Source organism: Microtus ochrogaster, linkage group LG8 (genome assembly GCF_000317375.1).
Source record: "Microtus ochrogaster isolate Prairie Vole_2 linkage group LG8, MicOch1.0, whole genome shotgun sequence".
In the NCBI taxonomy this organism is placed as follows: domain Eukaryota; kingdom Metazoa; phylum Chordata; class Mammalia; order Rodentia; family Cricetidae; genus Microtus; species Microtus ochrogaster.
This window is the reverse complement of record NC_022033.1, coordinates 4,243,612-4,258,352: the sequence shown is the minus strand read 5'-3', so window position 1 is coordinate 4,258,352 and position 14,741 is coordinate 4,243,612. Positions and strand designations below refer to the sequence as shown.

Genomic DNA, 14,741 nt, shown 5'->3' with positions numbered 1-14,741 from the left:
CTTCAGGTCTTTGTGCATGTGTGCCCTTCCATATGACAGCAGTCTTCAGGTCTCTGTGCATGTGTGCCCTTCCATATGACAGCAGTCTTGGGGTCCCCTTCATTTTGAGCTGAGCAATGTGTAGTGTTTAGCCGAGGGATGGACCTTGCCGGCTACCGTATGGAACACAGCTGTGGAACACTGGAGAAGGCTCTTTTGGTTTTGGTTTTCCTAATTTTATTTATCTACTTTTACATTTTTATTCAGATTTATATTGTATCTTGAGTATCTTCCTTTACCCCTACCCTATTTATCCCTTATTGCCCCGGTCAGTATCTTATGTATACATGCCTGATTTTATATGACTATATAAACTCCAAGACACAGCAATGAGAGAAAACGTGCAAGACTTGCCTTTGGAGACTACTTTAGTCCTCTTAATACAATGGTCTCTAGTTTCGACCATTTTCCAGAAGATGATAAAACTTTGTTCTTTGTGGCTTAAAAGAAAATCCCGCTGTGTATAGCCACATTTCCTCTGTCCAACACTCTACTCAGGCACTGACCAGTTGGTCCCATTACTCAGCTGCCATAAACATTGCCACAGTCTACAAGGATGAGCAAGTGTCTCTGCGCTGTGTTGGCATGGAGGCCTTCAGGTGAAGGGACACCCAGGGAAGCTAGAGCTGGGTCGCCTTGAATGGAAGGTCTTTGAGTCTGGGGCAAACACTGTCACTGAGTCAGAGTGTCTTAACCAATGGAGAAGTGGGGTGGGGAGGGCTCAGGGACACTGCTCTGACCTTAGATGATAGGGTGGAGAGAGGCCCTGGGGAGGAAGTGCGGGAAGGATAGAGATCAGCTGCTCCTGCTGCCTTCGGGATTGTGCCATCTGGTGGCTGGAGTCCTGGCCATGACTTTGCATCGGGCCTATAGGAATGTTAGGGAATGTTCTAGGCTGAAGAGATCTCTTAACTGGAAAAGCTCTTGCCATGGAAACAAGAAGACCTGAATTTAGGTCCCAAACGTGCACATCGAGAGTTGTGTGTGCAATTCCCTGCTCGGGGGAGGCAGAGGCAGTCAGCTCTTTGGACAGCCTGATCAAGGTCAATGAGTTTCCGACTCAAGGAACAGCCTGTCTTTAAGGCAAAGAGTGAGGGAGCCACCAGATCTCGACCTCTGGCCTCCACACGCGTGTCCACGCAGCGTGTGTCCACCTGCAGGCACATGTAGGCATAATCATGAGCACAGACACACAGTGGCAAGACACGGCTCCTCTGAGCCGGCTCAGAACGTCTTCCTGCTGGTTCTTCTCCTCTTCACAGCCCCTTAGAGCCCGGTGTTGTTCTGTTAAGAGCGTGGCTGAGGCAGAGGTGCCGCTTACAAAGTCGGCTTGGGAAAATACCCTGGAGATTTAGACTCAAGGGAAGGTGTTTTCATTGCACTTTAATGTGAGAGCTTTTCAGAATGGTCTAATGAGACCATTCCAGTAATCTTCTCTGTATTAATAAATGCTGTGGGCAGGCAAGATGGTGCAGCGGGTAAAGGAGCTTGCCGCCAAGCCGGATGGCCTGAGTGACATTCCCAGGGCACACATGGTAGAGAAAATTGACAACCACTGATTGCTTCTGCACACATCAACAAACATGCGTACACACATGAATGAATGAATGAATGAATGTGATAAAATGATGTTCTCAGCAGGGGGTGATGGTGCATACTTTTAATCCCAGCATTTAGGAGGCACAGGCAAGCGGATCTGTGAGTTTGAGGCCAGCCTGGTCTACTGAGTAAGACTGTATCTCAAATGCTGTACGCATGGGTACATAGGATGTTCCAAACAGCTCCAAGACATCAGCTACACATAATTCTGAATTAGGAGTCTGAGGGATGGTCAAATTCTATTGTCAGGTTGTGCAGTCAGGCCCTGGTTATGGACTTCTGAAGTGAAGTTCATGGAAAGAAAAAAAATCCCCAAAGTGAAAGGAGCACCATTGTGAAATAAGAACTCAGTTTGTTTTCATTTCCTGGATCGGCACTTCTCCGGGTCAGACCAAGGCAAGGGGAAGTTTAAGCTCCCTCATCTGAAGCGAGATTCTAAAAGGACCAGCTGTAATGCACTGGGGTTAATAGCAAGACCCAATTTCATGTGCTTGACATTTCACTCCAGGAGTTCAGATAGATCTAAAGCACAGCCTTCACAGTCCCACTTAGCGGAGGCAAGGAGAGGAAGAACAAGAAGGAGGTGCTGGGCAGGGTCAGGCAGTGCCCAGAGCAGCAGCATCTTCATGGAGCCATCCCACCCTTTCTATTGGACTTTTTCTTATTCCACCTATTTATTTATTTATTTGTGTGTGTGTGTGTGCGTGCGCGCACATTTGTGTGTGTGTGTGTGCGTGCGCGCACGTGTGCAAGTGCCATGGTGTGTGTGTGGTAGTCAGTGTGTGTGTGGTAGTTTGTGATTGGTCCTTGTTGGGAGCAGTGAGACCCCAGATCCTGAATTTCTTGTAAACAACTTGTTTTCCCCTGATCTGAGTGCCTACAGCTGCTCTGAGCACGAGACCTTCAGGAGTTCCTGACGGCAGGAGAGTGGTTTCTGGTGGGTTTGGCTGGGGCGTGGCTATCTCTATATAATCTGCCCCTGAACACAATAAGGGGGGCATTCTTGGGGAATTCAAGGATGACCTGTGTCTCTGTCTCTCTGTCTGTGTGTGTTTGTGTATTTTAACCTCCAGCCCCCTAGCCTGAAGCTCGCAAACTGGGTAATAGCGTGCCGAGTGCAGACACGGGGGTGGGCAGTTCTCTCATTCCACAAGGTTCCAGGGACTGAACTCAAGTCCTAAGGCTTGGCAGCGGGCCCCTCTGTTGGCTGAGCTGCCCCAATGGCTCTTCCTTACCCAGGTCTCTGAGCTGATTTCTCTCCTTCTGCTTACAGTTCTGGGAGGTGATCGGAGAAGAACACGGGATTGACCCTGCTGGGGGCTACTGTGGGGCCTCCGCCCTGCAACTGGAGCGGATCAGCGTTTACTACAATGAAGCCTACGGTAGGTAGGGCTGGCTGCTGGGCTGGCCTATCATCTGGGGAGCACGGGCAGAGGAAATGGCCCAAGTGTGAAAGACTGAAGTCCCAACATGGAACTGGCAGATAGGCAGGGTCACAGAGTCTAGTTAGCGGGTGCCCCACTCCAGTGCAAGGGGCAGAATGGGGGTGCAATCACCCATGCTAGCCAGTCACTCCCCTCAGGAAGAGTGGGAATCCATGTTCTTAGTGAGACGCAGTAATAAGAGAAGCAGAGCTTTAAAAAAAGCTATTTTTACAGATCTGTGTCATGGTAGTCTGGGTCAGGTATGATCAGGTATGGATATTAAAATGTCTACCTACCAGACTTCTCATGGGAGGGAGGCCTTACCCTTTCTGAGGAGTGGATGGGGGGTTGCCTAGGCAGATGGCAGGGTGAGGAGTGGGAAGAGAGGAGGGAGGGGGAACTGTGGTTAGTGTATAAAATGAAAAAAAAAAAACCTTTAAAATAAATTAAAAAAAAAAAAAAGGAAAAAAATGTCTACCTACCAAAGGTCTTCCTCTAGAATACTCATGGTTTTTGGTCAGTGCCCCAAGGATCCATTTTGAGTAAACATCAACTTTTAGAAAAACCGCCATGTGCTGAGCTGCTCCTACTAATCTGCACAGGTAAAAAGTATGTGCCCCGAGCTGTCCTTGTGGACCTGGAACCTGGGACGATGGACAGCATCCGATCCAGCAGATTAGGAGCCCTCTTTCAGCCTGATAATTTTGTTCATGGTAGGTTTTTTTGTTTGTTTTTTTTTTTTGGGGGGGGGTGGGTGTTCCCAGAAGCTTCTACCAGGAAGAGCTGAGGATGCCCTGCTCACCTCATTTTTTCCCCTCCCGCTCTTCTCTCCGGGTCCTAGGTAACTCAGGAGCTGGTAACAACTGGGCCAAGGGCCACTACACCGAGGGAGCAGAGCTGATCGAGAGCGTCCTGGATGTGGTGAGGCGGGAGAGCGAGAGCTGCGACTGCCTGCAGGGTTTCCAGATCGTGCACTCTCTGGGTGGGGGCACCGGCTCAGGCATGGGCACCTTGCTCATGAACAAGATCAGGGAGGAATACCCAGACCGGATCCTTAACTCCTTTAGCGTCATGCCGTCCCCCAAGGTGTCCGACACGGTAGTCGAGCCCTACAATGCCGCCCTGTCCATCCACCAGCTGATTGAGAACACAGATGCCTGTTTCTGCATCGACAACGAGGCACTCTACGACATTTGCTTCCGCACCCTGAGGCTGACGACACCCACCTACGGCGACCTCAACCACCTGGTGTCCTTGACCATGAGTGGCATCACCACCTCGCTACGGTTTCCCGGCCAGCTCAACGCGGACCTGCGCAAGCTGGCGGTGAATATGGTGCCCTTTCCTCGTCTCCACTTCTTCATGCCGGGCTTCGCTCCACTCACGGCCCAGGGCAGTCAGCAGTACCGAGCCCTCTCGGTGGCTGAGCTCACCCAACAGATGTTTGATGCCCGCAACATCATGGCCGCCTGTGACCCTCGCCGCGGTCGCTACTTGACTGTGGCTTGCATCTTCCGGGGTAAGATGTCCACTAAGGAAGTAGACCAACAGCTGCTGTCCGTGCAGACGAGGAACAGCAGCTGCTTCGTGGAATGGATTCCCAACAACGTCAAGGTGGCTGTGTGTGACATCCCACCCCGCGGGCTGAACATGGCAGCTACCTTCCTGGGTAACAATACAGCCATCCAGGAGCTCTTCACCAGGGTCTCCGAGCACTTCTCGGCCATGTTCAGAAGGAAAGCTTTTGTGCACTGGTACACCAGCGAAGGGATGGACATAAGTGAATTTGGGGAAGCTGAGAGTGATATCCATGACCTGGTATCTGAGTACCAACAATTTCAAGACGTCCAAGCAGGGCTGGAGGAGAGCAAAGAGGACGGGGAGGAAGAGGAGGCAGAAATGGAGGCAGAAGATAAGGAACATTAGCCAGGAGAGAGGCTACAGGGCAGCCATTTTCTGTAATTTCTCCAAAGATCTGTGGCTGTCCTGAAGCCCTTGGCAAGGGGAGGGACAACAGGTGTAGGTGGTAGTGATGGTTGGGAGTGGCAGGGCCTTTGGCAGCCACAACGTCATCACGTGATTGTGCTCCTCTTTAAGCAGCAAGTGAATTGACTGTAGTGAGCCCGTTTGTTTTTTTTGGTAGCTATAGGTAGACCCCCAGATGAAGCTTGCCAGGAGTCCTTTGCAGCGGATGGTCTCTCTCCAACCCTTTAGCAGCGTTGTTGGGTACCCGATAACCAGGGCAGCTCTGAGTCCCCCTTTCCCAAACCCAGCAAGACCTGGTGTCTGAAGAGTGTGCAGGAGGCTCAGGGCCAAGGGAAGTGTGAGTCCACCTCCATGACTGCACTGTGTAGCCCTTATGTGCTCCTCGACAGGCTGGCTGGAAGAAGACAAAGGGAAGCCAGAGAAGCCATGCTTCTCCTCTCTGCTCCCGCCGTCCAAACGCCTAGGGAAAACAAAGCATTCTCATCCTCGGACCCTGGTCTCCCAGTAGCTGGCTCTCAACGCATTTCTGTGTTTCTCGTTAGAACTAGACGCCAGTGTTCACTAATGACTGTCCTGGTTTTCCTCCCAACGGCTGTCCGTAGATGCTCTTTATTTCCCTCAGTGGTCACCCCTGCAGCTCCTGTTCTGCCTCTCCATTCTCTGGGAAAGGGCACGAGGCATGCCCGGCAACCATTCGGATGCAGGAACGCAGCCGCAATGCCGCAGTGTCCTCCTTGGTGACAGCGGACACGGGCTCATTAGGGAACTTTATAGTTCAGATTAATTTGCAGAAGTTGCCATGGACGTTTGCAGGATGACACAGCTTTAACCACTGCAGCTGTAATCTCACATCACGACAGGACTGAACACACAGGAGCCCAGGCAGCCTTCCGTAACCTCTCTGCTGTAGACCTAGGTAGACTAGGCTGTAGTCTACCTAGGTCCGAGGTGCCTGGGGTCTCAGTGGTCTGCAGCTGTCATGGGGGAGCTCTTTGACCTCTCCAAAGGGAATTGTTTGCATGAAAGTGGGTCCTAGTGTCTTGGTTTATCCCTACGGTGCTGGGGATGGAAGCTACTCTCTGGGGCCTGTTTATAACCAATACTGAATTGGCAGGTGGGCGGCAGTCTCTGCACTTAGGCACCGGGAAGAAATAATTACAGTTCACAGCGAGAGCAATCAGGCCCCATTGTTGGTGTGCCTGACCAGGCTCCTGTTTTATTTTAAATACTTTCCACTTTGGTATGGATTGAGAAGCACAAGCGTTAGTGAGAGCTGCACCTCCCCATTCTTCCTTAGATGCTAACAAGGCTTACAGCCCACCACTCTGCAGGAGTCAGCTGCATGCTTACCGGGATGCCTTCATTCTAGCCTGTGAAAGGTGATCCGGCAGATGCAAAAAGAGGCCTCAATTCTAACTTTTTTTTTTTTAAATTTATGACCGTTTATACTTGTTCGCTAAGTCACTGAAGTGCGAATAAATTCCATTTTAAACGACCAAGTCATTTCATCTCTGACTCAGCAAACCCCTTCCCTTGGAGTTTGACCACTCAGGCTGATGTGTCTCACCTGACTGTTCTAACGGCACAAGGAGATTACAGTGCCAACTGACGAAAAGCCCAGGGACACTGGGTCTCTTCAGTGGTATGGTTGCCATGGTGACATCTGTGTAGCTGCAATCAGGAGTCGGAAGACTTCAAAGCTCCCTGGATCCCTCTGCTCTGACACCACTGGTTACGGACCCCATCACTTGTCAAGCTGTCCTGTCACCCCAAGGTGCTGAACCCGAGTTTACTTCAACCGTGTCGCCTTAGTACTAAATCAGACTCTCAGGATCTTTGACGAACAGTCATTTGGTTACTTCAATCCTTGTCCCAAGTCTCATCTCTAGTCACCCCAACTAATGGCTCCCTGAATAAATTATTTACAAAGCTGGAAATCCCTTAGCTCTTTGCTTATTAGTCAGCCTGGTTATCCTATGGCCCACGAGTCAGCTATCCCACCGCTGGGTACGGGAGCTGCTTCTTGGGGCCTTAATCTCAGAGAAAGTGGTCAGCTAAACGCTGCAAGTTCTTAATATCAGGACTTCAGCAGATGCCACGGCTCCTAACCTTTCAGGACCACTCCCGTCCATTTGGTTAATGTCCCTCCTCAAGCACCCCGTGCTGAGAGTCCACTGAAACCCATAGGGGAAGTGTGTGTCCGTCTTCAGCCTCACGTGACCTGAAGCACGGATTCTAGCTATTTCTCCGCTCTCTAGAAAGTTACAGTGTGCGGTCAACTTTGCAGTAGCTCTACTCAATTAAGAGCCTAAGAGGGTCCAGGTCATTATTATTATTATTATTTTTTGAGACAGGCTTTCTTGGTTTAGCTCTGGCTGTCCTGGAACTAGCTCTTAAAGACCAGGCTGGCCTTGAACTCAGTGATCCTCCTGCCTCTTCCTTCAGAGTGCTGGGATTAAAGGCATGCACCACCACCACCTGGCAAGAGGGTTCACGTTTTAAAGAAAGCCAAAACCAAAGCCCTTTGTTCCTAAACATTTAACTGATAATCAATGTCCATTCAGGCGCGGTCAGACTGCCTTACCCACTGTGAAGTGAGAAGATCAGACTGCCCTACCACTGTGTCCAAACTGGTTTTAGCTGGGTGGTGGTGGTGCACGCCTTTAATACTAGCACTCTGGAAGAAGAGGCAGGAGGATCTCTGAGTTCAATGCCAGCCTGGTCTACTAGAGCTAGTTCCAGGACAGGTTCCAAAGCTACAGAGAAACTCTGTCCCAAAAAACCAAATAAATAAATAATCATAAGTTTTAATTGAACCTCAGCCGTCAACACAGGACACAAGGTATTGATCGGCTCTGCCTCATTTCCGGTGACAAATGCACCCAGAAATTAATAAAAGGTGAAAAGCGTTTTGTCTGGAAAAAGTCTAGTGTTAATGACTCCTCTCCAGGTCTGTGTGAAGCAAGGTGAGTCATACAGTTTGTTCCTCTAATGCTGTTCTAATTGTTTTGGTTGGGCTACCGGCTACCTGGAACTACCCAGAGCCTTTGTTTACCGTGAACGCGATTCAGAGACTAGGGACAACACAACCTCCACGAGGGTGTCACACTTTCATAAATCATGACACTTTGACAGAGTTAAGCAGTGCTACCACAGCAGCCGCATAGAGGTTCACACGGTCACACTCGCATTACTCTGTGGAAAGTTCCTATTTAAAAATGTACAACAGAAGCGAAATCCAGCAGACATGAACCATGTCATTTTATTGGCATAGTCAATTTATCAACAAGGGCAGTTTTGTCCCCAGGAGGTGAGGGTGATTTCAATCTGCCATAGCAGGTACCCAGGTCTTCACCGTGACGACTCAGCAGTTCCCGCTTCAGCCAGGGCCTATGGAGACAAGAAAACGCAACAGTTGCTAGTTTGCCGTGTCTGCCTCACACCCACCCTGACTGGAACCTGCTGTGTCAGCTGCAGCACAGCTGGAGAGACCCTAGGCCTGGGCTGCCTGTCCTTGAGTAAATCATCTCTACTGTGACAGAAACAACTTTGTCCTATAGCTCCCCATCCCCCAGGCCAGCAGACTGGGGTCCTCCCTGCAGGAAGACATCAAGATAGAGACCACACATTTTTTTTTTTCAGGAGCCAGACCTGCCTCTCTGACAAAGTCACTGGGGTCAGCCACAGACGGGCAGCGTGCCCGCAGGCAGGTGAGGGGCTGTTCTGATTCAGCTCACTGTGGAGAATCAACAGTCCACCAAAACCAAGGTTTTACAGGTCCAGATTCTGATTAGACTGAACCAAGAAAAGGGGCTCAATTCAAAACACTGCACCCCCACTCCCTGGTTTTCAATAAAATATTTGTTAATTCAAGATGAAATGAAAAGTGCTTAGGGCAGGGAGTTTCAATCAGGCCAGCTGCTCGTGGCATAGGCTGTGGAGCACAGACGGACGCTGCGGGCTGCAAAGCAAATGAAATCTGAAGAACATCTCTCTGATAACTGGTCTTGCTTAGCTTTACAATAACAATGTAAATAAAGTAGCTGGGAGATCAAATCAGTCTGGAGAACCGTGGCCTGAACTCAATGACTCAGCACGGCACAAGACTGCACCTTGACAATTCCCTACAGCGTTGCACAGGTAAAAGGAGCCAGGCTCTGAAGGCAGCAGGACCCTGCCTGCAGGTGTGTGCGGGCACAGCAGCGGTGGGGGAAGGAACAGGCAAAGAGCTGCCATCTCTCAGGTTCCCAGTCGGTTACCTGACTCCAAGAGCAATCACAACAATGGGGGGAGCTTACCCTCCAGTTATTTGATTGTGTGCAGATAGATGAACCAGGTTTAATTAAAACCAGATGGCTTTCTATCTGAGGATGCTAACGGCACTGAAAATCAATGTGCCAGTTATTCTGCTTGTTGGGGCTGTCCGGGGCACTCTTTCATCATGCCAGGAGCCCTCTCAGGGCTGCGGTCGCCAGTGTCGGGGCAGAGCCGCGAACCAAAGCGAGTTCCGGTGAACCCGACCAGGCAACTCTCACAAGCCAGCCACTCACCGCTACTCCTTCTTCACCTTCACGATCTTTATGCTGCTGCCGGACGTCTTCTCGGCGTTAGCTTTGAACTCGGTCTTCAGGGCATCCCTCACTGCTTTCGCACAGATCTGGGAGAAGCGGATGTAGCTAGCAAAGCGAGAGAGAATACCAAAGGCTCGTTACCAACAGCTGGACAGTGCTGGCGTTACGGGAGACATCTTGGTTTTCTTCCCATGCTCTTACTTTTGGTTGGTTACTATGGTAAAATTGGATTGAAAACTGAGCGACACCAAAAGTGATCTATATGAAGGAGACAGTCAGAACTGTGCCCCAGATTGGCTGGCATCTGACTGGGAGGTCCTAAGTTTTCTTCTTGGCAGTGTATGTTTTCACATTGAATTAAAATGAAGGACTTTTTAAAAAGTCCCAGTGTAGGAAACAGAGCAAAATGTGAACATAGCTCTCACATGCATGACTCCCCAGCTTGTTGCTGTATTTAAGTCGTTTAATTATTTAGAAAGAAACTTTTGAACTAAAACAGTGCTTTTATGGTCAGTTATCTGAAGGCGTTCACACCTGGCCTGCAAGGGGCTGGGAGGAGGAAGGTGTGCAGTGTGCAGCCGTGCGGATGCCGTGGGAGATGGCTCAACATGGGGCACCTACGGCGGGCCCACCTCTGTCGGGGCACTGGGCCACAGCCTGGAGTATGACCTTCTGGGGGGGGAGACCAAGTGTCACAGGGGTGGCTGCTCACAGGGGCTCAGCACAGCTCTGCACAGCTCTGCACACTGGGGAAAGGTCACCTGTGTGGGGGCCATGACCCCGTGACCCCGCGGCGTGCCTTGTCCACGGCGACGCCATCTTGGCAGGTGGCCGCGTGGCTTGGCCATGGCGCGTGGCCTGCTGAGGGCGGGCCGGACCTCCCCAACGCCGTCCGGGCATACCTGAGTCCAGCCTGCCGCCAGTACGCCACCATGGTGTCGCGAGTGGGACGTGTCGGGCACAGCCGCGGGGTCGCTTCAGAGCCGTTTCAGCCGGGACCGGCTGCAGGAAGGTCAGGCCGCCGGAGTACCGGAAAAGGCGGGGTGCGGGCCCGCCAGTCACCGCCTCATCCCGCCCTCGCCGCAGACGGGAGCCAATGGGAGAGTCGGTGCCGCCCGCTCATTGGCCAAATGGCCTCCGGAAACCATGGTCGCGCGCGCAGACACCTGGGAAAGCGAGGCCGCCGCGTCCCGGTCACCTTCCCAGGTGCGGTGGCAGAGGGCGGGGCCTTCTCCACGGGGCAGGACTGAGGCCTCCCAACTTGGCTGGCCCTGCGTTTGTGCTTAGACAGCCATCTAAGAAATGTGTAGCAAACCAAGATTTACATCACTTTAAACTAGAGTTTAAATAGTCACTAGTGCATCAGACCCTTTCGGGTGTGATTCCACTAGAAACTTTGTCCAAGAGTAACACAGAGCAGTGTTTTGTTTAGCTGGGATGTTAAAAGTAGCTTCGTTAAAACAAAACAAAACCCCTCTCATTAGATGTAACCTACTTTTATAAACGTCTCAAGAAAATTTAAGCTAAGGAATGTTTTGAAGTAGAAAAGCAGGAATTTTAGATCCATTTAAAACAGTCTCTGTGGTTTTATATGCATGTTAACGGGTCTAAGAAAACCAAGTAGAAGCCCATCCCATAAAAGGCAAAAGGCAACCCCTCCGACAATACTGCAGTATCAGAGCAAACAGCAGTGATTGACAGTCCCGGGCTGTTATGCAGCCCTCCTCTGGCACCCCAACCAACTGCAATCTTCTAGAGGTTCCTCAAGGCACTGTCCGTCTGTCCGTGTCGTCCCCCCCACCCCCAACACCCGGAGGGAAGAAGAAAGCACTGATGATCCAGGTGACATCTGAGTCGTCCCAAATGACGGGGAGCTCTTTTCCCATAAAAAAGATGCTTTGTGGTCATAATTAGCCCCAAAGTAATCACATCCAAACAACCTGACATCTCATGCCTCAGCGATGACAGAAGCATGGTGTTGACGGTGGCGATGGTAAGGTCAGCAGATGTGAGCAGCTGCGCTGTCTCTGTGATGCGATGCTCAGTTGTCACTTTATTTGCCAGTTATGGTACCCAGCCCGCAGCCCAGCGTGAGAGATCACAAAGCACAAATGTGAGGAAGGGAATGCCTTTACTAAGTCACAAAACTTTGGCAAATCAATACAGTACCCGTTAATACAATAAAATACCATTTTTGCTGGAGTCATCATATTACCTTAGTGTTAATTTTCACTCCAAAAATATCATTTAAATACCAAATCCAAACACTGGTTTCCAGCAGGGCAAGTTATTTTATACAAATTAATGTCATTTGAAATTATACAATGTCTCTTTTTAAAGTGAGTTCCTCACACAGGAGGTTCTAGTTCACTGCGTCGGGCAACTGTGTGCACTCGAGGGCAGCCGGCCTTTGTGCTGGTTGGTCCACAGCCACGCAGGGCTTCAGTACCTGAAAGGCTAAGATTCTATACCTAAGGAGACTTGAGACCAACATCAATTTCTTCTAAGCACTTAAACAACAACAAACAAGCCTGTTAACTGTCCACGTAAACACAAGACTCCAGCCAGCCCCTCAAGCCCTTCCCCTCAGGCGATCACTTTGACTCAGACCCTCTCCATCTTTTGTTTTGATCAAAAGTCACAGCTTTTCCCCAGCTCATTAAAAAAAAAAAATAATAAAATCTACCTAAAGTAGCTATATTCTTTTAAATAACAAATAAATATGATGTCAGCTTGAAGAGTCCTGGGCCCTGCAGCTGCACACCAATTTCCATTGTCATTTTTCCACCAACGCTGCTGCGGCCGCCATTGGGGTCCTTATGCTTCCTCTGGCTGATGCTGTCAATTCTTCTATCTCGGCGTTCAGTTTATGGATCACCCATTCCATTGCTTCCCGACCCTTAAAAAGTGCAATGGATTTACTGTTAGCAAGGGCAAAGGTATGTATACAGGAAACAGTGGCCAGGATAAGGGGTTACAGGCTCACTGAACCTCAGGGACAGATCTCTCGTCCTGGCCTTTTCAGTTATTATTTACCAAACAATAAATGCCTCGAGCAATTGGCCTGCACAGAAGCCACTTTTATCTTGTGTGCAGAAGGTGTCCACTGACTGGGACTGGGGCGCTCAAGCCCTTTTGCTTTTTGTAGCACCACTGTAACCCTAACGTGCACACCCCAGGATCTGGTCCTTGATCCTCCTTCCTCCCTCCCTCCCTCCCTCCCTCCCTCCCTTCCTCAGGCTCTACAATGTCTTGAGGGGTGAAGGAGGAGCACTCCCGCTTCCTGGTTAGGGCCTTTGCACGTGCAGCTCCCCCACCCAAATGCTTTTCCTGGACACTCCTGCACCAACTCCTTCCCTCTCAGCACTTGGCAAAAACATCAATTACCAAACACTCATTAAACACTCAGGCCTGCTTCTACTTTTCCTTTCCTAGCGACTGCTATGTGATTACTGCTGCCTTCCTGTGTCCTGTGTCCTGCACATCGAGTAAGCACTGATACAATGACTTTATGAAATGTGTTAACGCGTTAGCTGGGCAGTGGTGGGGCATGCCTTTAATCCCAGCACTTGGGAGGCAGATGGATCCCTGAGTTCAAGTTCAAGGCCAGCCTGGTCTACAGAGCTAGTTCCAGCACAGTTTGGACTGTTACATAATGGATTAGGCATCTTTCCCACTAAACTTACTGTTTTAACATGGGGGTGATTCCCAGTAGAGCTATTTTATGTACACGTGACATGTGCATCAGACAATTTCACCATGAAGGTAACAGAAGTCAAAACGTCTAGAACTCATGGGCATAACAAAACTTGTGGAGGACCAGCACTTTGAGCAGACACACGGCTGCTCACCACCCACGCATGTCTACATCCCCTGGGCTGCTAAAATGCTGGTGTGGGAGCAAAGGTGTACAGGACTCCAGAGCCACACAAATCACTGCCCATTATTCTGCCTCTCCCTACAGAGTGGATCAGCCAGCTTGGTGGACAGCTGCATTCAGCACAAGCCTTGCTGAGGAGAGGTGCCCGGCCCACTTACTTTGTTAGCGTTGGACGATATGGTGCTTGCCATGAGTCCTTCAAGGTAGCTGCTGAGGCTGACCCCTTTCACGGTGATGATAGCTTCCTGGGTCAGGACAGTTCTGGCAAAACAACCCACAGTCTTAGATGACTCATGCTTGGTTTTCAAAGAGCAACCCACCAAGAAGCAAAAGAGCCTGATGGAGCAAGGCCACCATGCAGCTTTACTTACTTCTCTGGGTGCTGGGGGTGTGGCTTGTATGTGAGCCTCTCGTCGACTGAGACCATATTTGTAAATGAGATCTACAGGACGAGGAAAAACCAATACTAGAAAAATTTCTAAAGTCAACACACAACCCCAATTCTTATTCGCTAAGCACACAAAGCAAAAAAACTTACAGATAAACTATCTTGGCTAACTACAATTTAAATTTCCCTATTTAAATTTATACTTAAATTTCACCAAACTTTATTCGGGCAGGGAGGTGGCTCCACAAGTAAAGACAAGTGTTCCCCTAAGTCTGACGACCTGAGCTCACTAGTAGTTCCACCTCCTGGTAGGAGAGCGGACCCCCAAGGCAAGCCATCCCGACCCCTTCACAAGGTTTCCTGAGTATGCCACCCCCCCCCCAAGTAAAAACAGAAAATGAATTTAGGAACTGCAGGGTTAGGGAGCATGCAGCACCTTCCCTTCTTCATTATTATTTATTTAGTTTTAACTCTGCAATACCAGGGGATTGAACTTCAGGCCACGGGCATGCTAGGCTAGTGCTCTACCACATCCCTAGCCTTTTAAATAAATAAATAAATAAGCAAATAAATAAATAAGCAAGCTGGCTGTTGGTGGCACGTGCCTTTCCCTCGAGCAGAGGCAGGAGGACCTCTGAGTTCAAGGTCAGCCTGGTCTACAGAGCGAGTTCCAGGACAGCCAGGGCTACAAAGAGAAACCCTATCTTGAAAAAAAAATAGAACAAAAACTATATATATATGTACACACACACACACACACACACGAAATAAGGGAGTCTCTTCCTATGTTGCCCTAAACGGCCTTGAATGCAATTTGTAGTCCATGCTGGCTTTTAATTTGTGATTCTCCTGCC

At 49.8% G+C, this 14,741-nt stretch overlaps 3 protein-coding genes across 5 annotated transcripts in view; 1 reads left to right on the top strand and 2 right to left on the bottom strand.

Annotated features, from left to right (window-relative positions):
- Tubb1 (tubulin beta 1 class VI) overlaps positions 1–5,289 on the top strand; it is an 8,129-nt gene extending 2,840 nt beyond the window's left edge. Inside the window, exons 2-4 of one of the 3 annotated variants that reach the window (XM_005362775.2) lie at positions 2,912–3,020; positions 3,665–3,775; positions 3,904–5,289. In XM_005362775.2, the coding sequence (XP_005362832.1) occupies positions 2,912–3,020; positions 3,665–3,775; positions 3,904–4,988 (1,305 nt within the window). In that variant the 3' untranslated portion in view covers positions 4,989–5,289. The remainder of the gene's footprint in view (positions 1–2,911; positions 3,021–3,664; positions 3,776–3,903) is intronic. The other 2 variants (XM_026787211.1, XM_026787209.1) reach the window with 2 other exon arrangements.
- Positions 5,290–8,285: 2,996 nt separating this feature from the next.
- Positions 8,286–10,659, bottom strand: Atp5f1e (ATP synthase F1 subunit epsilon). The gene is made up of 3 exons (XM_005362774.3): positions 10,522–10,659; positions 9,599–9,724; positions 8,286–8,438 (listed from the first exon to the last, which is right to left on the bottom strand). The coding sequence occupies exons 1-2, from the start codon at positions 10,551–10,553 to the stop codon at positions 9,601–9,603; spliced, it is 156 nt and encodes a 51-aa protein (XP_005362831.1). The 5' UTR covers positions 10,554–10,659; the 3' UTR covers positions 8,286–8,438; positions 9,599–9,600.
- Positions 10,660–11,731: 1,072 nt separating this feature from the next.
- The window catches only part of Prelid3b (PRELI domain containing 3B), a 7,814-nt gene continuing 4,804 nt past the window's right edge, over positions 11,732–14,741 (bottom strand). The window contains exons 4-6 of the mRNA XM_005362772.3: positions 13,871–13,941; positions 13,658–13,760; positions 11,732–12,518 (exon numbers count right to left, since the gene is read on the bottom strand). Coding sequence (XP_005362829.1) covers positions 12,396–12,518; positions 13,658–13,760; positions 13,871–13,941 — 297 coding nt within the window. The 3' untranslated portion in view covers positions 11,732–12,395. The remainder of the gene's footprint in view (positions 12,519–13,657; positions 13,761–13,870; positions 13,942–14,741) is intronic.

Excerpts from the sequence above, each read along its gene's own strand:
- Atp5f1e (XM_005362774.3), bottom strand. The coding sequence starts at position 10,553 with ATGGTGGCGTACTGGCGGCAGGCTGGACTCAG. Across the intron at positions 9,725-10,521 it reads TGGCGGCAGGCTGGACTCAG|CTACATCCGCTTCTCCCAGA; the intron begins GTATGCCCGGAC and ends TCGCTTTGCTAG.